We start from the raw sequence: 22,843 nt of genomic DNA on the forward strand, positions 1-22,843 counted from the left end.
TTCCTAAAAAGAAATAACCAACTGGTTTTAACAAAACTAAATAAAACTGTCATAACCAAATGCGGTTTCTCTTTCAGCATTTCAGCTCGTGTTCTGGGGAGAGCACAGTGTCACTCACAGTGTTTATTCAAACAGATAATAACAAAGGAACGTCATCAACCCCTCTAAATAACAATGAAGTGCTCATACTTTGTTCAATTGGGGCCAAGCACTAACATGACCAAACACATGACTGTATTCTAGAAAAAAGACATTTATGGAAAAACAAGCCCAAAGTCAATTCATTTAAATATATTTTTCTCAGTTTTTTTTTTGTTTTGTTTTTTTAATCAAAAGCCATAAAAGGAACATTAATTACAGTAAGCTGCATTTTTTAATTGTAGCATGCAATGTTATAAATATATTATTTGGTAATAGTGATATTACTTTTATTTGAGTGTGATTTTTTTTAGTACTCTATCCACTCCATGACAGAGCGTGTGTGTTAAATTCAACCCGTTTACTCAAGTTTGACCGAATTACTCAAATTTGGGCCGTTGTGCTGACCTGTTGCCAGTTTGATAGGAGAGCGTTGCACTGAGAGGGTAATGAGTAGGGCTGGGTAAAAAATACATAATTTCTCATTTTTATGAACCGATATCGATTCTTAAATCCTAAGAATCGCACACTTTAATGTTGTGTCACAGATCGCTGTAACTTTGTAGCTCATTTTAAGAGAATTCGGCACGTGAACTGATCATCTCCTCTGCTTTAATAGCAGTTACAGCGTGAAATAAACATGAATGAACATCTGAAGGTATGATAAAAGATACAGTACAGCTTACCGAAATCCACTTCATGTCTGATGTAATTGCTCAATTGCTATTACAACAGTGAAAATACGTCAATAAAAACCCCTTGTAAACAATGTCAGGGATAGTTCTAGCCTGGATGCCAGCCGAACTTAGCTCCGCCCACAACATTTTTAGGTCGGGCAGTTCGGTCTGGCCTCACTCCATAGAGGAGTAATTATCCCCGAACAGAAACTGTTCAGACCAATGAAATCATCAGGGCAGGCTTTAGACGATGACGGACAGATGATCAACAGTAACATAATCATGCACGTCATCTAAGGGGCTTGGATTATATTTGTTCAAATCCTAAACGGAGGAGAGCTTATGCATTCACCATCACAATTTCTCTCAGAAATGATGATCATGTTGGGTAAGTACTCTGTGTATCATTAAATTATTTTATTTTTTACAGCACCGGCAAAGATCGTGTATTCCAGCCTTATTCCAGAGCGTGTGCAGACGGGGTTGCCAAGTTTTTACAAAACCCGCCAACTACTAGCCCTAAACAATAGCTTCTCGGGGGGTTCTCCGGGGAAAAATGGCATTTGGGGGGTAAAATGTGTGTTATTTTGGCAAGGTTGCCTGCTAAAATTCGCACTCATGGGTCTTACACAGGTCTCACATAATAGTCGCTTCAATCCGCGGACATAGAAATCAACCCACGGAGAAAAAGCGGCCTTGTCAACACAGTGCAGTCGAGCTCTGTTGACATTTGACAATGCATCACTTCATTGCTCTGATTGGTTGTAGGTCTATCCAATTGATGTCTTTCCTGGTTCGGTTGAAACACGCCCCATAATCACAGCCCAATGGAGCAGTTTCAGACTCATATTCTGACTAGATGACTACGTCAGGCTAGGATAGTTCACTTTAAAATGAAAATGCTGTCATCCTTTACTCACCCTCAAGTTGCTTCAAACCTGTATCAATTTCATTCTTCAGCTGAACACAAGGGAAGATTTTTTTGAAGAATGTCAGTGTAGCGTCTGTGGTCTCTTACAATGAGGATCAAAGAGGAACCCAGTGTTGATTGTAAAAAGGGGGGGGGGGGTAGCTTTTAGCCGCATGTAAATTAAGAGCCACGCCACAGAGTCTGGGGGAAGTGACAACTTCGGCAGTTTTACGACCCCGTCCAATAACACAGGCCCTGATCGGGTCACACGACTCGAACCCTGTTTCCCCCCCCCTTTTTCATTCCCCAGACCGAAAGGCGCCAAGGCTCCTGTCAATACACAAGGACTCACACACACACACACTCCTTATGAAGCTTTAATTAAGACTATTCTAGACTGTATACGAGGTAGCTTGGTGTGTATATGCATGCTCCTTGACTCAGGCCTACTCAGTCATGGCATAGAAACAATGTAAGCTCATTTTAAATGCTTGTATTCCTGTGTAAAATTGTATCTCTGTTTTAATATCTCCCAGCCATAAGGTGTTTGATATCTAAATATTCCTATTTCTTTGACTTACTCAATGATGCACAAAATGGGATTGTGAAATGTATCATTAATATGTTTAGCCGACTTGGGAGTAAAACCATACAAAATCAACACCCCTTTACGACACCTCAGGAACATGCAAAATAGGCCATAAAACTAAGACAAAGAGAACTTCTCCCGCTCAGAATTCACCCTCTGGATTGGGTGAATTAGCCAGAAGGGGGCGCGGATTAACTCTTTTAAAAGACCAGTGGAGACCACAATCGGTCTCTTCGCTTCTGAAACTTCTTCCCGGTTTGACCTCTGAAACTCTCCTCTGAACTCTTCTCTTCTGGAAACTCCGTCTTCAACAATCCTTTGTTCCTCGTTCCATCAACTTAAGCCACAGGCTTCTTCAGGAGGTGGACCCGAAACGCCGCTAAAGGAAAACTACGTCACCTCCCGACCTCGGAGAGAATTACCTGAGACGCAGAAATATATATACACACACACAAGCGAGAAGCCAAAACGAAACCAAAAGAAATGCAAGTACTCTTCTTCTTATAAAATTTAAACTGCTGTAAAGAAGGTGTGTATTGTCCCGTTGGGACAAGCTCCGTGAAGGTCGTAGTTGTTGAACTGAAGGAAAGCTGTGTTTTTACCTCTAAATGCCTACCATCTCTCTCTCATCTCTCTCTCTCTCTCATCTCTCTCTTTTATCTCTCTCTAATCTCAGTCTATTCATTATTCTCTTTTATGTATTCTTTCGTTAATACCTACATGTCTACTTTCTTGATGCATATTTAGTGTGTACTCTCTGTGTGAATCGTAGTGTTATTTTTAGTCTGTGTTTATTAAACCTCCAGAAAGACATTTAATGAGTTGGGTCTGTTGTTCTCCCACATACACAAAGTCAATGAAACTTGCGATCTAAGTTAGCTAACTGCTTATGCTACTATGTTAGTAAAGTAAACTGTATGACCATTTGAAATATTGAACTTGTCCTGATCAGTAAAGTTAATGTTTCCTATGCGCTCGTAAAGCAGTGATCCCTTATGGAGAATTGAGTTGAAAAGTCTATAACTAATTTGGTGGACGAACTTAGTAGGATAATTTCAAGCAATTTCATAAAGGGTTACTTGTATTTAATTAAACAATTTTCCCTATCGGGAAATTTTTAATACGTAATGAATGACGGGCAAATTATATTCATAAATTCATGAATATTGAATATTGAACCCCTTTTGAGTTAATTATTCCCCGAGACATTAAACTCATAAACTCGTTGTTGTTACATATTTTATGGTGGAGAAAAATGCGGGCAAGTTTCAAACGTTTGTGTATGTGTGAATGATATTCATATTCTATTCATTGTGTATTTTTGGAGTATTAATAACCTGCACGCGCGTTTTTGTTTCGTTTTGTTTTGTGAATTGAACGGTACGCGCAAGGCGAACCCAAGCATAAACAGATGCTGAGAAATGTTGAAGTAGCCGGATTATATTAATGAAAATATGAACGGTACAAAAATCCAATTTTGAAACGAAAAACTGCAGCCGTGGGCGCAATAGGGTTTATCCGCGTGATTTCCAAACGAATGTATTGTAGAAAATCCATACATTTGACTCGAGCAATATATTATGTGTTCCATCAAAATAATGAGATTTTGATGATGTCTGTAGACACGTACGTTGCGTTATCCCGCTTGATCTGAACTACAAAAAGTTTCTCTCTGTGCGGAAGATTGGGACAGGACGAGACTCTCCTGTACAATATAAGGGGCCTCAGAATAATTATTATATCGTTAAGATAAACGATAACTCCTGGTTTAAGTCTGGCTTAGCTAACCAAAGACTTGAGACCTAAAACATTTGAATCAGAGATGCTGAAAACCGTCAGCCATATTGATAAATGTCTATTGGAGTCCATGTAAAATGCGTGAATAGGCAGACGGAAAATTCCTGCATTCACCCGTCTTGTTACGTGCATCTAGAGCACCAGTCATTTGTAAATGATTTGCAAGAGCCAGTAAAGCGAAGAACGCCAGGGCGACCCAGAAATTGCAACGCCGCTTGCAAACCGCCAGAGGGCGACTCAAGAATTGCAACGCCGCTTGCAAACCGCCAGAGGGCGACTCAAGAATTGCAACGCCGCTTGCAACCCGCCAGAGGGCGACTCTAGAACCAGACAAAGCCATCTGGTGAGCATTTCCGCCTAACTAACTGTAGTCTAGGGCGGGCGCAATAGCGCCATCGTGTGGATAAATTCGGATAGTTTCACTCTCCGTTATTTTATTCTGCCTTAACAAAATAAGTTTGAGCCTATAAATTGTTTATTGCTTACTGTTGTACACAGTTTCATTTATACAATTTTTCTAGCAACAACCAAATCTCCTTTCTCGCTGAATAAACACCCTTATTCGAATTTGAAGTTTAAAAAGAAACATAACTTCCTCTAACCCAAATTGAAATTAGGTTTAAGTCACAGACAGTCCAATTGGAAGGAAGGACGCCACCGTGTGGCTATACCCTGTTAAGTCAGCGCAACACTAAATCCCTACGCCCTTCCTGATTAATTCTTTTATTTGGATAACTCCCACTTAGAGATTAATCGTTATAGGATAAGATTTTTGATTGGCTTTCTTTTATTTGATTTTTCCTTACAGGCTTATTTAAATTTCATTTAAACTTGCTTTGAATTTAATTTGAATTAAGTTGAGCTTCTAATTTTTTTATTTTATTTTATTTTTATTTATAATTTTATTTTTATTTTTAATTTTCAATTTTCAATTTTAATTTTTTTAATTTTAATTAATTTTAATTAATTTTTTAATTAAAAATTATTATTATTATTTATTTTATTTTTTTTAATTATTATTATTATTATTTTTTTTTTTCCTCTCTGCAAAAGTTTTTCTTTTCCCCTACCAGTGGGAATAAAGCTCAGTCTGGTAATTACAAACAGTATCAAAAGTGCTTTTGTTTATCATTACTTGACAGAAACTTTTGCCTTTTTGCTAAATTGCTCTTGATATTTAAACTTCCACTTCCTTCTCACCTACAATCAAAAGGCCTTTGATCCGGTGAACAGGGGAGCTTTTAATTCATTTTAATTCCACCTGTTTACCCTCTTTGTGTATCCATTGTAGGGCTCACGCGTCCGAGGTGCATTGAGAATCGTCACAGGCTGGTCTCCGGAGGGGGGGTGGCCCGACCGACGTAACCGACACCGGCTGTGTGTGAGTCTCGGTTTCTTGTATCTCTGTCCGCGGCTGCGGCACGCAGTGGCGACATCAGCAATTCGACACTCCAAAGAAGTCAACCAGTCCAGCTCACGCACGCAAGGCAATCTCTGGGACTAATCCCTAAACCGGGGCCTGAGCGGGGCCACTCTTGAAAAAGAGGGTTCTGGGGACGTTCCGATTTTGCTGCGCGGGCTGGCGGTTGATGGACTGGTGTGTCGGGTTGTGTTTAAAGTCATAAGCTGTTTGAGTGGGCGCAACGCGACACAGAGTGGCAGGGGACCGGGGACACGGCAGTGGGTGTTTGGAAGCGTTTGAAAGGCCAACCACACCGCTGGGTTTCCACTTGAGCGACCTCAATTCACCCCGGATGAGCTAAATGGGATAACCCATAGTACAAGCCGAATTTTAGTATATCTTGAGCATTTAGCCAATTAATTTCCCTAACACTCCCGGCGCGCACGCTGACATTCCTTTCATTACAGACCAATTCATCTTGTGTTTGTTTCCACTGTGCTCTTTCCTATCCTCACTGTTGGACTATCACGATTGTGTTTCTTTCAGTTCACCAAGAGACCCCAAGGAGAATTAGATAGTCCCGGGACAACCGAGCAGCAGTTCACCAAGTGACCCCCCAGGGCTACCGCCCACCTAATTGTCTGAATTGTCTAATTATCTAACTGTCTACATCAGTTAGCCAAAATTCCCAGCTATCCATACGATAGCCCGTTAGCTTAGAACAAGCTTGCATTGGCTCTCTCTCTGTGTGTGTGTGTGTGTGTGCTGTGTTTCTCTCGTTCGCAGTAATGTCCCGTGCCCCCAGCCCTGCCGTCCCGTGGGACCGCCTAACGACATGGCTGGAAGCGCTAACGGCCACCAGTCAAGGAAGTCTGGGGCAGCTGAACCAGGGACAACTGGACACAGAGCTAGACCAGCTGATGACACACGACCCCACGCAGAGCTACTCCAACAAGGAAGTGGCCAAGATCCTCGGAAGCCTCGCCCACGTCCTCATCGCACAGGCACGGCTAAGCGAAGGGAGCTACGCCAACCTGGAACAGGAGGCAGCAACGCTAAAGCTTCAAGCCGAGGAGGCCCGGAGAGACCAAGCCCTCACCCAGCTTCGTCTAGATCAGCTTCTGGACACAGAGAAAGATGACGAAACAGACAAAGAACAAAGAAAAGAAATAGAAAGACTTCAAGAGACCCTGGAGGAGCTCCGTCGTGACACCGACCGACGAATACAGTCAGAGAAAGACGCCAGAAAAAACCTCGACGAAAAGCTTCGGCGTGGCGAAGCCCTCCTGGAGAGAGCCCATGATGAACTTAAAGACAGAGACATTAACGCTAAAGTCTGTGCAAAACATTTGCAGTCGGCACAAGCCGAGATCGACGAGCTCATCCAGCAAAGACACGAGCTCAAAGATGAACTTGACATGGTGCACAGAGAACTGAGACAATCATATAAAGTGCAACGTGACCGGAAAGGGGAAACACACAACACAGAGTTTCCCCTGACCGATTACTCCGCACCTTTGCACCAAGAAGCAAGAACTACGAAGGGGGATGACAGCCCCCTGTGTAAAAGATCACCTGCCAGTCTCCACGAATCCCCGTCAGCAGCAGAGGAAAGGACGCCCTTCCAGGAAGTCAAGGTCGACAGCCACAAAGCCTCAAAGAACCTTGATAAGCTGGCCAGAAATATTCCTACCTTCAGCCCAGACCCGGCAGGAGGACACGACGTCCACGCATACTTAAAAGACATAGACTTTTACTTGCAAACTGTCGCTCACGCGAACAACTGGGACAGACTGTACCTGCTCAGGGCCACGTCTAATCGGGACGTACGCAGCTTTCTGGATCGACAACCAGAGGCCATCAAAGCGGACTACTGGCATCTACGACAAGCTCTAATTCGTGAGTACTCCGATCCCGAGTCAGACCAGGGGCTCATCACTGCCATGGAACTCAAGCAAGCCCGACTCGAGACCTCACAGAACTTTTATAACAGACTGCGACGTGCTTACTTCGGGGCACGTAACGACCCAGGCATGGAGGAGGACATCAACTTCAAAACTCTTTTCCTCCGAAACCTGCACCCTACCGTCAGTCACCACCTGGGAGTGCTGGCGTGCCCGCGCAGCATGGACATGCAACAGTTAAGAGACTTGGCTCACAAAGCTTATGTCAAACAGAAAACCATTTCTGAAAAGACTGTAAAACAGCCCACCATCTGCCCTGTCTCTGAGCACCACCCAGAGCTAACCCTAGAGGGCGCCCAACAGAACCACAGTTACCGACCCGTCAACAGAGAGTCCAAACCACTCCACGCCAGCAGAGGGCAGCGTGGTCATAATGGCGACCGGCCACGGTATCAGAGCGATCGCTCTGAAAGATCCTGGGAACCGCCTCGCCCCTTTCACAACCAAAAGGGGGTGGGCACCTGGGAAGCTGGCCGACAACCCAGACGGAGCCGAAACGAACCTCCGGGTCCACCCAGCCCAGAAAGCCAGCGACGAGGCCACCCTCGACGGGACAATGGCAGGCCCAGACCTGAACCCACGTCTGGCAAAGAAAGTGCAGCTGCTTCTGAGGTTACAGAGCTCTTAAAAACCCTGAAAGAGTTCCTCCGACAGAAACCTCACAAGGAAGACAAGAAGGACGGACCAGGCACAGCATGACTAGACATGATACCTGAAATCAACCTGCCTGACCCTCCTGCAACTGAATCATCCACCCTGAACACTGTTCCCCAACCACAGACTAATGAACTAACTTTTGCACCCCCACACGTCAGCAGCACACCCACACAACAGCTGACAGCAACAGCCTCTGATCAAGACAGCATCATGGGGCAGGCCAGCGTACCAGAAAGCGCTGTTTTGATTATTTGCACGCATAATGAGACACTTGACACATATCCAGACGGCTTATTAAGCAACACACAGGTCCCCACACCAAGACTCCTGGGAAACCTAATCGAGAAGGGGATGGCTCGAAAACTCTATCTGACTATCACTATGGAAAGGGAATTTAAGCTCGAAGCCCTAGTTGACACTGGCTCCGACCTCACGCTTATATCCGCCCAACTGTTTGAAAGACTCAGATTTGAAGCACAGAGGCAAAATCGCACCCTTAACCTTCACACTTGTAAGCTAAATGTGCAGTCGTATAGCCAAAACGACATCCAGCTCAAGCACGTAGCTTCCATCCACCTGACAATTGGACCAATGAGCCTGATACATCCCGTCTATGTCTCCCCTATGAACGCTTATCCTTTTCTCATCGGAAAAGACCTGCTGGACCGCTTCGAACCCGTACTGGACTTCAAACAGCTGAAAGTCTGGGCTCAAGTGCGCGACCCTCTGCCCCTTCAGACACACACATCGTCTGAGCAAGACTGTCAAGTCACAGAGGTCACGGGAACTCCCGCAGAGCCAGACTGCCAGGTCACAAAGGTCACGGGACCCCCTGCAGCACACTGTGACAACCCAGCCTCAGCCCCAAAGCCAAGTGCAAGTTCGCTACTCTGCACATTTCAGCTAACCAAAGACTCTGATGCCTTCTGCCCCCGGGTCATGAATGACCTACAGCTGAATGACATCACCACCACAAACATTATTCTCGCACTATGGGCCGATAACTCAGCCATTAGTCTCTCACTGTTCAAGTCACTCAGTGAAAAGGCACCACACACTCTTTACGCCAGCAAGCGCACCCGCTTTCCTTTGAACTCATACCCCTCCTCTATGGAGTCCGCCAAAGGAGTCTGTGCGTTACACCTGAAATGGAACCACAGGTGCCTTACCCATTATTTTCTGGTCCTGCCGGACCCGCCCCACGATGTTTACATCGGAGCAGACATTCTGATTCGCCTCCAGGCTCATGTGGACGTATGTAACGAAATGGTATGGGCTCCATTAACGTCACAGCCACCCTTTCCCATCAGCCTTGACAATCTCATGTCGGGACAGACCATCCCTGAAGTCTGCACGCTTGTCAGTGAACAAGGAACTGCAATACCAGCATACACCAAAGGGGTCGCTGTGCGGCTCAACATGCGATGTGGTCAAACCTTAAACCACACGCTGAGTTCCTTCCAACCCTCACCCGAATGTGTGGAACTCGGACTCACACTTGAAGCCACACCCCTCACTGAAGTGTCATCTCGTATTGTTTACATCCTGTTCAACAACTGCACAGCAATTGACATCAACATCCCAAAAGCCTTTCGACTGGGATGGCTAATCAGCAATGACTTTCATGACTTTGAACTTGTGCTACCCATCATTGGGCCTATTCCACCCGCACTGATACCAGCAGGATGTACAGACAACACCCTGTTCACTGTACCCTTCAAGTTCATCGCCATAACATCTGTCATGCCGGCGGCCAAAGACCAGGTCTGCCGAACGGAGCTGACAGAGGACAGTCACCTTGTAATATACACAGTCTCCCAACAGCCTGTCATGGAAACGGATGAACTAGCTGCACCCCTCCATACCAAACTGCCTGATGACACCCAAGTGGAGGAACCGTACCCCGGTTTTGAGTCTCAAGTGCAACAAATTCTACGAGACGCTAACGCGCTCCAAAATGAGACAGAACGTCAGGGACTCAGACGAGTCCTCTATAAGTTTAAAGAATCCTTTGCCAAAGACTCATTAGACTGCGGTCTCACAAACCTCCACACGGTGCGCATCCCAACACAACCTGGTGCGCCTCCCACGTTTGTCAAGCAGTACAAGATCCCAATCGCTTCATACGAACCAGTGCAGAAGATTATCGAGTCCATGCTCGACAAAGGTGTCATCCGTCCATGTAACAGCACCTACTCCGCCCCAATTTGGCCCATGCTCAAACCCAACGGCACTTGGCGCCCAACAATAGACTATCGGAGATTGAATCAACAGGTGCCGCTGTCAAGGTGGCCAATGACTCAGTTGGAACAAGAAATACCCCGAATAAGGGGGGCCACAATCTTCTCTACACTTGATGTGGCCTCTGGATTCTGGACCATCCCAGTGCATCCAGAAGATCAACACAAGCTGGCCTTCACATTTGGCAACCGACAATTCACCTTCAACAGGTGCCCGTTCGGATATGCTAACTCACCAGCTGAGTTCAACATCTTCCTTAACAAAGCCTGCCCGGATGCCAGAGTAAGAGGCAACTTAATCTACGTAGACGACGTTCTCATGAAGAGCGCCACGGTGGACGACCACCTGAAAGAAATAGACTATGTTTTGAACCAATTATCCGCAGCCGGTGTCAAGATTGCCCTCCACAAGGGACAATGGTGCCGAACCAAGGTCAACTACGTTGGCCTGCTCATCGGATCCCAAGGCATTGAACCTCAATCTAACCGAATTCATGCCATTCAAAACATCAAGCCCCCTACTAATGTCTCTAAGCTACGCAGTTTTCTTGGGGTATGCAATTACTCCCGACAATTCATCGAGAACTATTCAGACATTGCCAGACCGCTCACAGCCCTGCTAAAGAAAGACTCACCGTTTGTCTGGACCGAAGCTCAGGAACACGCCATGGCAGCACTAAAAAGACATTTATGCACAGCCCCATGCCTTGCTTACCCAGATCCACAGAAGGAATTCTACCTGGAAGCCGGGTTTTCCGACCACTGTCTTAGTGCTGGCCTTTATCAACGACATGACCAAGACAAAAAGGTGGTCGCATATGCCAGCAAAACGCTTCTCCCACCGGAGTGCAAGTTCTCGGACTGTGAAAAAGCTCTGTTCTGCACGGTGTGGGCCATACAGCGGTTCTCCAACTACATTGGGGCGCAGAAGGTTATCATAGAGACTTGCCACCAGCCCGTAATGTTCCTCAATAGCCAACGCATCCGAGATGGCGTAGTCACTAATTCACGTATCGCCACATGGCTGATGGCCCTCCAAGGCCGCAACGTTGAGGCACGATATGCACAGAACCACAAGTCTGCGCTGGGTAATGGCCTGGCTGCATGCCAGAACTGCTCCGATGACACGCCTACAGCTGCCGCTGATGAACAAGAACCCCAACAACAACAACTCACCTGTCACAGGTACTTTGAACTGAACGCGTGCCAAGACATGCCCACGGCCTACGTCGATGGGTGCTCCTACAACCACGACGGCACCCTCAAAGCAGGTGCAGGTGTGCTATGGGTGAACGATCAGCCGTGCCCACCACGACACTTCATGCTGGGCCCCCAGTCATCGCAATATGCAGAAATAGCAGCCATTCTCATAGCCTGTCAGATCGCGTCAGCCCATAACTTCAAAGAACTACTCATCTGCTCAGACTCTAACTACGCCAGGCTCAGTTTCATTTGCCACCTTCCAACCTGGAAACAAAATGGTTTCAAGACCGCTAACAACAAGCCAGTCAAGCACCAACACCTGTTCCAGGAATGTGACAACATCACAAGTACACATGAACTGACGGTGTACTGGAAAAAGGTCAAAGGCCATTCGAAACTACCCGGCCCCGACAAAGACTTAAATGACCAGACCGATGCCCTCGCAAAGATGGGCGCACTACACGGCGAGATGTGGGAACCTCCAAACCCCACACCCAGCCCCGCCGTGGCAGTGCTAACCCGCAGCAAGCGACCAGCACCTGCCACGATGGCCGCCGCACAGTCACTAGCGCTCACGCCGCAGATTTCACACAACGACATCGCGGACATGCAAGCCTCTGACACGGCAATTAAGACAATTTTCGACCACCTCTCTGACCCCTCCGACCACCCTATCTCTGACTCTGACCTCTCTGAGGATTCAAGCCTCAAGCAACTATACAACTCCAAACACATGATGCGTATACAGGACGACATTCTGTGGTTTGCACCCGATGGCAGCACAACGCCACGGCTTGTGGTGCCACGATCGCAAAGGGGGGTGATGCTAATGTACGCCCACGACACACCATGTGCGGGACACCACGGCACCAGAGCCACGTATGACACACTGAAACAGGTGGCATATTGGCCCGGCATGCAGCAAGATGTTGCGGAGTACGTCAGAGAGTGTCTGGTTTGCTGTCAGTTCCAACCGGCAAACCCGAACCACAGAGCCCCACTGCAACGCAGAGGAATCACGTTTCCGTGGTCAGACCTACAAATCGACTGGGTAGGACCCCTGCCCAGGTCCACAAGAGGCAACAAGTACTTTCTTACAGTGGTGTGCCAGTTTACCAAGTGGGTGGAGTGTCTACCAGCACCCAACGACACCGCCCAGACCACAGCATACCTCCTGTTAAACCACGTTTTCTCACGGTTCGGATTGCCACTGAAAGTCAACTCAGACAGAGGCACCCATTTCACTGCCGAGATCATGCAACAAATCTGGAAATGCCTGGGGATACAGGCTAGACTGCACGTCAGTTACCATCCAATCGCATCAGGGCAAGTTGAACGATCGAATCGCACAGTAGTCGCCATGCTGAGAAAGTACGTGTCTGCTAACCAAAAAGACTGGGATATGAAACTCCCCCTCGTGCTGATGGCCCTCAGAGCCACCCCGCAGGAATCAACACGGGTATCCCCTTTTGAACTCATGACTGGGCGGCAGATGACTCTGCCACTACACCTGCTGTACCAACCCGGCGACTCCAACCTGGTCACCGCGTACACCACATTCCAGTACCTCGATGAGCTCCATAGACATTTAAAAACAACTTTTGCCTTTGCTCAGCAACACTTGCAAAAGAGCGCTGAAGGTCAGAAAGCCTACTACGACCGCAAAGCCTCACACCAAGAACTGGAGGTGGGCAACAAGGTCTGGTATTACAACTTCAACCCGCCACCTTTGACAGGCTCCCGACGATTGTCAAAGAAATTTCTGCCCCACTGGACGGGACCCCATGAGATTATGAACAAACTCTCTCCCGTCGCATACCAGATTCAGCTAAACCAGGGACAAAGAGAACCAGTTCTCAAATGGGTTCACAGGAACCAGATCAAGAGACATGTGGCCACTAACAGAGAAAGACAGTTAGGGGCCAATGCAAGCTGAACACAACCGCCGTCCCCGAAACGAGAAGACTGTCCCACCCACCTGGGACAAATCTCACTGACACACACTCTCTCTTTCTCCCTCTCTCTCTCTCTCTCTCTCTCTCTTGCCTGTAACAGGATGCCACTGTGGATCCTGCTCCTGTGCCTCCAGACAATCAGAGGCCAGCCACCACCAGACATCATCACACCGGGTCCAGCCTCGGGCATCGTACTGAGAGAGCAACCTGGACTTCTGATCACCAACTGCCGAACCCACACTCAGAAGGTGTATGTCCGACTTGACCCCCGCAACGTCTACAACGCACACTACCCCCGTGCAGTAGCCCAGTACAGCTGGGCCGGTGCTCGCTGGACAGAGGACTCTCTCCGCCACGCCGATGCTGATGTCACGCACATGCTAAAACAACTAGAGAAGATGACCGTCACCCAGGCAGAATTAGGTGGACACAACCGCCGCCCCAAACGGTTCCTGGGAGCGCTGCTCGGAGCCGCTGCCGCCGTCGGAACTCTGTTTAACATTGAAAATTCAACCAGATGAGAACCTCCACAGCCAAGCTCACAACGGCCGTGTCCGGGGGTCTCCGATGGAAACCCCGGAGGGAAATTACAATGCCCGGAGCAGAGACGGACCTCATCGAGCTGGCGCCCCAGCCGTAACAAACACCTGCTCCCGACTGCCCGACTCACCTACCATCCATCCATCGTGATGGGAGGCTGTCCGAGAATAACCTCAGGAACCGAAGGCTGAAGAAAAACAACAATTAAGAAACCACTAGCCACTTGACCCTCATGATCCACCTGTCATCCGACCAAAACGATAACTGTCATCCGACGATGTCATACGGACTTCGTCAGATGAAAAGGGGGAACTGTAGCGTCTGTGGTCTCTTACAATGAGGATCAAAGAGGAACCCAGTGTTGATTGTAAAAAGGGGGGGGGTAGCTTTTAGCCGCATGTAAATTAAGAGCCACGCCACAGAGTCTGGGGGAAGTGACAACTTCGGCAGTTTTACGACCCCGTCCAATAACACAGGCCCTGATCGGGTCACACGACTCGAACCCTGTTTCCCCCCCCCTTTTTCATTCCCCAGACCGAAAGGCGCCAAGGCTCCTGTCAATACACAAGGACTCACACACACACACACTCCTTATGAAGCTTTAATTAAGACTATTCTAGACTGTATACGAGGTAGCTTGGTGTGTATATGCATGCTCCTTGACTCAGGCCTACTCAGTCATGGCATAGAAACAATGTAAGCTCATTTTAAATGCTTGTATTCCTGTGTAAAATTGTATCTCTGTTTTAATATCTCCCAGCCATAAGGTGTTTGATATCTAAATATTCCTATTTCTTTGACTTACTCAATGATGCACAAAATGGGATTGTGAAATGTATCATTAATATGTTTAGCCGACTTGGGAGTAAAACCATACAAAATCAACACCCCTTTACGACACCTCAGGAACATGCAAAATAGGCCATAAAACTAAGACAAAGAGAACTTCTCCCGCTCAGAATTCACCCTCTGGATTGGGTGAATTAGCCAGAAGGGGGCGCGGATTAACTCTTTTAAAAGACCAGTGGAGACCACAATCGGTCTCTTCGCTTCTGAAACTTCTTCCCGGTTTGACCTCTGAAACTCTCCTCTGAACTCTTCTCTTCTGGAAACTCCGTCTTCAACAATCCTTTGTTCCTCGTTCCATCAACTTAAGCCACAGGCTTCTTCAGGAGGTGGACCCGAAACGCCGCTAAAGGAAAACTACGTCACCTCCCGACCTCGGAGAGAATTACCTGAGACGCAGAAATATATATACACACACACAAGCGAGAAGCCAAAACGAAACCAAAAGAAATGCAAGTACTCTTCTTCTTATAAAATTTAAACTGCTGTAAAGAAGGTGTGTATTGTCCCGTTGGGACAAGCTCCGTGAAGGTCGTAGTTGTTGAACTGAAGGAAAGCTGTGTTTTTACCTCTAAATGCCTACCATCTCTCTCTCATCTCTCTCTCTCTCTCATCTCTCTCTTTTATCTCTCTCTAATCTCAGTCTATTCATTATTCTCTTTTATGTATTCTTTCGTTAATACCTACATGTCTACTTTCTTGATGCATATTTAGTGTGTACTCTCTGTGTGAATCGTAGTGTTATTTTTAGTCTGTGTTTATTAAACCTCCAGAAAGACATTTAATGAGTTGGGTCTGTTGTTCTCCCACATACACAAAGTCAATGAAACTTGCGATCTAAGTTACCTAACTGCTTATGCTACTATGTTAGTAAAGTAAACTGTATGACCATTTGAAATATTGAACTTGTCCTGATCAGTAAAGTTAATGTTTCCTATGCGCTCGTAAAGCAGTGATCCCTTATGGAGAATTGAGTTGAAAAGTCTATAACTAATTTGGTGGACGAACTTAGTAGGATAATTTCAAGCAATTTCATAAAGGGTTACTTGTATTTAATTAAACAATTTTCCCTATCGGGAAATTTTTAATACGTAATGAATGACGGGCAAATTATATTCATAAATTCATGAATATTGAATATTGAACCCCTTTTGAGTTAATTATTCCCCGAGACATTAAACTCATAAACTCGTTGTTGTTACATCAGTAACCAATCAGTTAACTGGAGCAATTGACTTCCATAGGAATTTTTTTTTCCAACTATGGAAGTCAATGGCTCCAGTTACCTGTTTGTTTTTTTTTAGTACCTGATTAATGTCCAAAATAATCAATATCAAATAGAATTTAATCGAATCGTGAAATTGGTGTCAACACTCATCTCTAGTAATGAGCCAATCATATCACAATGCACTCAGGCATTACCTCCTGTCATTTGACTTTTTGGAAGTGGTATTACCTGTCCTACTCTATTAGCTCAATTTGCATTAGTAGAACACAATGTGCCCAAAAATAAACATGCCTCCCTCTGAAAAGGTGTCGATTGCTACTGGATGCTATCACTGTAAAAAAAATATTTTAGGAGGCACTGTGTCCCTTGCAGTAAGAGAAAAAACACCTGCAGTATATCTACTGCTCTATCTTTACCCATCTATTTATTACCTGAGTCCTGGGCACCTGTGGGAATAAGTTGAGAGTGGTTGGTCTTTTTGGACGGTAGGTATCCATGGTGAAAGGAACAGCAGAATCCATAGACGCTTTGCTGTCGTATAGACAAGCCACTCTTTGGCTCCCATCGACAGCATCAGTGCGATGTAAAGGATGTGTCTCTGCCTGGATCTGACCCACTGCGCCTGCCTCCACCTTGTCCAAGCCACTATTGGGTGCTTGAATCACATGATCCTGCTGGGATTGAAAAGAGTGGCTGTCAATCAGAGAAGAGAGTGAATGAAAAAGCAAGAGAGGAGATGAGGGCCACTGACCCAACCATTAGAGCAAGCAATGACATCAGACTTTGGCATTTTGGTGCCTGCTAAGCCACGAGAACAAGAGACAGGGGGAGGGGTTTGGGACAAAGACTATTCATGTTGGTGTTTACTCACTGCATTACAATGAGATGCATGCTTTCAGCTCCAGTTATATGCAAAAGTTTTTTAACTACTATGTACTAACATTTACATGATCTGATACATATTGTTAAAATACCTGCATGTTGTGAATTTTGTTCTTGTATCATGTTTTCTTGTGTTTTATTTTTAAAATACTTTCTGTATTTGTCATGTGATTCCCTTTTCCCCTCATGTGATCTTGTCCTTTTTTCATGTGTCATCTTCTGATTGGTTCCTTAGTATATGTTGTTGTCATTGTTTTATTGTCTTTTTACCTTGTTATCAGTTCTGTCTTTTCATTGGTTCTTGTTTGATTAGTTTAAGTTTCTCTTTGTTTGTTGTTGTCATGTGTTTCTCCGTTTATTCAAGCACATTTGCCATGTTGCCTTCTTGTGTATTGTTCTCTGTAGCCGCTGTTGGTAATTTTCATGTTTCTTACCAGGTGGAATTCAATGATGTGGCACCTAAAGACATTTTTCATATGAGTTTAGATGAGCATCTTGCTTACGTCGGCCATTTTGAATTGTGTAAAAAAAAAAGAAAAAAAAAATGTATGAACGCATTGTTGTATTGTTACAAAACAGTATGTGTCTTTGGCACCATGCCCTGAAAGTATTTAAAATGTTTCGGGGAAAGTTACATTGAAATTTCCAAAAATGCAAATAACTTTTTATTAAATTTGCCTATGGTAATGAAACTTTATAGATTCATTGGGACATGCTGAGAACATAGATACCAATGTAGCTATCTGATTTTCACCAAATTCGAGTCAGATCATCTTCGGAATGTGCCGTCAAAAAGTTATGAATTTCGTGTTGTTTGTTGCCATTTTTGTATACCACAGCAACAAAGTTGAGGCATGATGCCAAAATGAACATCTCTGCAATGCTTTGGCAGAGTAACACCAAACTTTGCATGTGTCAGACACCTCACTCTGACCACACCAAATCAATTTGGTCACAGCGCCACCTATTGGTTGAAAGTGATAAACCATTCAATAATTTTAACAGTGACTATAGTTAGGGTTAGGTTTTCAACCATTTAGTCTAAAATCATCTAAAAATGCCTTTAAATGCTCATTGTTGCATTTGGTCTGATGCTCCCAGCATGTTGGCATGACCTGTTGTGTTCTTAGTGCTTGGCCCTGATAATTGCTGTTTGCAGCTATATTTTCAGCTGTATTTAATTTCTGTAAATACATCTATAATTACACTAGCGAACATTGCTTTACACCTTAAAGCATTAGTTCACCCAAAAATGAAATTGATGTCATTAAAGGTACACTATGCAACTTTCCGTCCACTATATGTCGCCTATTCAAAACAAATGCGTAGTTTGATGATGCCAAGTTTGAGCGCAGTATCTTGGGACATGTGGTCTTCAGCTCACAGCCGGTGGAAAATACGACACGGGCAGAAATCATGTTCATGGATGCGGTTATTAACGTTACTGTAGTGTGAAGCAGAGCAGGACTGAGTTTTGTGGATCTGAGCACGGCCGCTGGAGCGATTGTTACACAAAATACACGGCTCGCGAACACCGGGACTTTTATTATGATGGCACGGGACACATTTGCCGGGCGCCTGCACTATTTCCGCTTTTCCGGTCATGAGTATAAGGTAAAGCAGCTCTGTTTATCATATTAGATACATTTAAGTGTGTTTAAAATGATGTTATGACGTAACTATGCGTTCACTCGGCGCTGCTGTTACTTCACACAGCTAAGAGAAAAGCGCTTCTGCCAAATAAAACCGAGGGCACCGCAGATATGACGCGATTGACAGGCGACTCTCTCAGACGCTATGCTGAGACGTCCCGGTCCTTGGTTAAAATATCAATTTTCTCACAATTTACAAATAGTTGGAAACATTTGGGATATTGTAAGTACTCAACTGAACAAAATATAGAACACTGGCCTAGTGGTTTTTGGATATTTTACTGCAAAAATACTACATAGTGCACCTTTAATAGCCTCACCCTAATGTCGTTCCACACCCGTAAGACCTCTGTTCATTTTCAGAACACAGTTTAAGATATTTTAGATTTAGTCCGAGAGCGTATCTAAGTGTAGGCACACTATACTGTCTATGTCCAGAAAGGGAATAAAACACATATGGACTACTCATCAGAGTAGTCCATTTGTGACATCAGTTGGTTAGTTAGAATCTCTTGAAGCAACGAAAATACATTTTGGTCCAAAAATAACAAAAACTATGACTTTATTCATCATTGTCTTCTCTTCCTTGTTTGAGTTCAATCCTCAAATAAAGATTCAAACGGTTATGAATCAGTGTATTGATTCATGATTCGGATCGCGTGCCAAACTGCCAAACTACTGAAATCACGTGACACTGGCGATCCGAATCATTGATTGATTCACTGATTCATAACCGTTTGAACCTAACCCTTTAACACTCCCTTAAAACTAACCATACCACTAAACCTGTCTCTAGCTTTACCTGTTTCCCACCTCAACAGCAGTACAAGTGTTTTGCAAACTAAAATATAACATAAACACAATAAGTACACTGTACTTATCATTATTATGTTATTGCAGTAGGTAAAGACACCTAATATTAAGTGTGATCTTCATCAGTAATTCAGTTATGGTATGTGATGTGTGATAACGTCTTGCTTTCCTGCATTCTGCTTCAGCTCTCTTTCCATTGCTAAACTGTATATATGTATGTGTTTATGTTTGATTAGCCTATTTAGTCTAGTTAATAAAGCCTTGTTTGTGTCACACATAAAATAGTTGTTTGTGGTTATGCTCATGTACTGTAGATCCTAATCATGTCGATATTGGCTACATGTGTTTAATACTGCAGAATAAGCTATATGTTACAGTCACTGTAACTGTCCTTTGCTGTCCAGAATAAAAGAGAACATCCCAATCGAGCGAAAGGATTTGTGGAAACCGTGGTTCCCTATTGTGATCCAATATTTGCCTCTCATTTCAGGATGAAAAGAAAAAACATTGTTTATATACATGTTGCTGCTGATTGGGCTGATATTTTTGACACTCTCCAAACAAGAGAAAGTGGTAATCTCAAACTCTGTTACACACTGTTGCACAACATGTTTTCAAGAAACATGTCGTTCCACCGGAAAGCATAGCAAAATGTTGCGCACCGGTTGGAGCTTGAACGTGTGCCTGGCATTACCGAAATCAACAGCTACGCTATTGGCTATTTTTTAAAAGGGGATGAGCTTCCTGTTTCAGTCAATATTATGTGAACACATTAGGCTTGCTCGATTTGAAGCTAAGCAGCACAGACCTAATACAGACCAAAGACTTAATTTACTCCCACCACACAACTCTAGTGATGATATGGGAGTAATTTTGACATTTAACCGCATTTAAAACATTTAATAAGCAGTTATAGTTATAATTTAATAAACAGTTATAGTTTATATAGTTAAAGTTATAGGTAACTTTTTATATTTTATATTTAATATAATTATATTTATATATTCATATTTAATATATGTTTTATATTAAACTTTTTAACAGTCCAAGCATACATACAGGGCTATGGTGCAGAAAACAAATTTATGAGGGGAAAATAAATAAATAAATCAACTCTATAGCAAATCATTAGAGAGGACCAGTTAATGTGAAATTAAAACATACAAGTTATGAAATATTTAAATACAGGCTTGTGTGTATATATATATATATATATATATATATATATATATATATATATATATATATATATATATATATATATATATATATATATATATATATATCGCATATATATATATCAGTTGTCAGCAAGTACAATTGAGGCAGAATTTCTAACAGACATACCGGTAAACCTGTTGTTTACCAAGTCTAATGATGTAGTCCACACGACAACAGAAAAACACAAAAGAACAAGATACAAGTCAAATAAATTCAGGACAAAAGTACACAAAGGCTCAATTCATTGTAATTACCAGTGGCTGTTATTGATTTGTAATATTTTTACGCGTTAAGACCTTTTCTCACCTTGATGTCAGAGTTGTTGCGCCTGGCCCTGAATTCAAATTCATCAGTGATTTCTGTGATTTCAGACAAGTCCGCATCTTCAAATTCATCCAAGCCTATGTCATGAGTCAGCCTATAGAAAGAACCACCAAAGTTATTGGTCAGGGCACTAATGGACAGTCTGTTTCTTTGCTTTTAAAGATGCCCTAGAATGAAAAATTTAATTAACCATGGCATAGTTGAATAACAAGAGTTTAGTACATGGGCATCACATACAGTGAGTCTCAAACAATATATTTACCTCCTTCATATGTAAATTTTGTTTGTGAAAAACACCACAGAAAAACAGGCGATTCTCGACATAACGCCAATTGTGACGCAATCGCTGGGGATCATTAATATGTAAGCCCCCCAACATTTTTGGAAAGTTTTTCTAACCTGGACAATAGCAGGCTTCACTCAGCGTCTGATACTAGAGAAGTACACCAACCGTCTCCCTCCGTTTGGGCATGGTCTAACGTTAAATACGCTCTGTCTCTATCCTTCTAGCGAAAGGCACCTGCACTATTTCCGCTCTTCCGGGTTATGATTATGAGGTAATGCAGCTCTGTTTATCATATTAGATACATTTATGTGTGTTGAAAATGATGTTATGATGGTACTCCGTGCCTTCACTTGTTCACACTGCTAACAGTTAAATGCTTCTGCAGAATAAAACCGAGGGCAGCGCAGATATGACGCAATTGACAGGCGACTCCCTCAGACCCTATGCTGAAACGTCCCGGTCCTTAGTTAAAATAGCAATTTTCTCACAATTTACAAATAGTTGGAAATATTTGGGATATTGTAAGTACTCAACTGAACCAAAGATCTTACGACAGTAGTTGAGGACATTTTTTTTCTCCAAACTGTAGGCGGACCCCAAAAGCAAAAGTAGCCAAGTGCTGCTTTAACCTTAATTTAACTGTCAAAAGTAAAATGATGTTTTCACTGGCCAAATTAATTGTATTTTGTAAATATAAACATTTTGATGGCTGCAACACACTCCAAAAAAAGTTGGGACAGAGACAAAATAAAAGTGAAAAGACTATCCAAGACAAACCATTTTAAAACAGTCCACAATTAGCAGGTGAACTGATGACAGGTGAGGGTATCGTATTTTGGTATAAAAGGTGCATCCACCAAAGACCCTGTATTTGCAAGCAAAGATGGCTCACCACTTTGTGCCAAATTTCAGGAAAGAATTGTCAGAGAATTCAAAAATCACATTTCTCAATGCAAGATTGTCACAAAATGTAGGTCTTTCACCAACTACCATACATAATATTGTGAAAAGATTCAGGGAATCCAGACAAATATCAGTATATGTAGGGCAAGGCAGGAAACCTCTTCTGAATGTGCATGACCTTTGAGCCCTCAGACGCTCATGATTGTGCTACTGTGTTAAATATAGCCACATGTGCTCAGGAGTACTTTTGAAAACCATTGACACTTAACACACTGTGCTGCTGCATCAAGAAATGCAACCTAAATCCCTGTTATAGCCTAACCGAAAGCTTTACATCTGTTCAATGCAGAGATGCGCAAAGAGTGCTTGGGTTGAATTTGTTCTAATCCTAAACGGAGAACTTGTTCGTTTATGCATTAACATTTACTGTTTCTCTCAAAAATGATTATCGTTTTGTTGAGGAATCTATGTATCCTTAAATTATTTTACAACACCAGCAAAGATTGTTTACACTCATCTTCCTCTTCTATTTTTTCCAGCGTGCGTGCAGAGTTCTATTGACAACTATGAGTCGCCCGTCACTTAATCCGTTGCTCTGATTGGTTGTAGGTCTATC

General features: G+C 43.8%; 1 protein-coding gene across 3 annotated transcripts in view; it reads right to left on the bottom strand.

The window, feature by feature from the left end:
* mapk8ip1b (mitogen-activated protein kinase 8 interacting protein 1b) overlaps positions 1-22,843 on the bottom strand; it is a 52,322-nt gene that overhangs the window by 23,899 nt on the left and 5,580 nt on the right. The window contains exons 2-3 of one of the 3 annotated variants that reach the window (XM_067426690.1): positions 21,021-21,132; positions 16,578-16,817 (exon numbers count right to left, since the gene is read on the bottom strand). In XM_067426690.1, the coding sequence (XP_067282791.1) occupies positions 16,578-16,817; positions 21,021-21,132 (352 nt within the window). Of the gene's footprint in view, positions 1-16,577; positions 16,821-21,020; positions 21,133-22,843 lie in introns of all 3 variants that reach the window. The other 2 variants (XM_067426609.1, XM_067426774.1) reach the window with 2 other exon arrangements.

The sequence above is a fragment of the Pseudorasbora parva genome, chromosome 1, assembly GCF_024679245.1.
Source record: "Pseudorasbora parva isolate DD20220531a chromosome 1, ASM2467924v1, whole genome shotgun sequence".
NCBI classification, from domain to species: domain Eukaryota; kingdom Metazoa; phylum Chordata; class Actinopteri; order Cypriniformes; family Gobionidae; genus Pseudorasbora; species Pseudorasbora parva.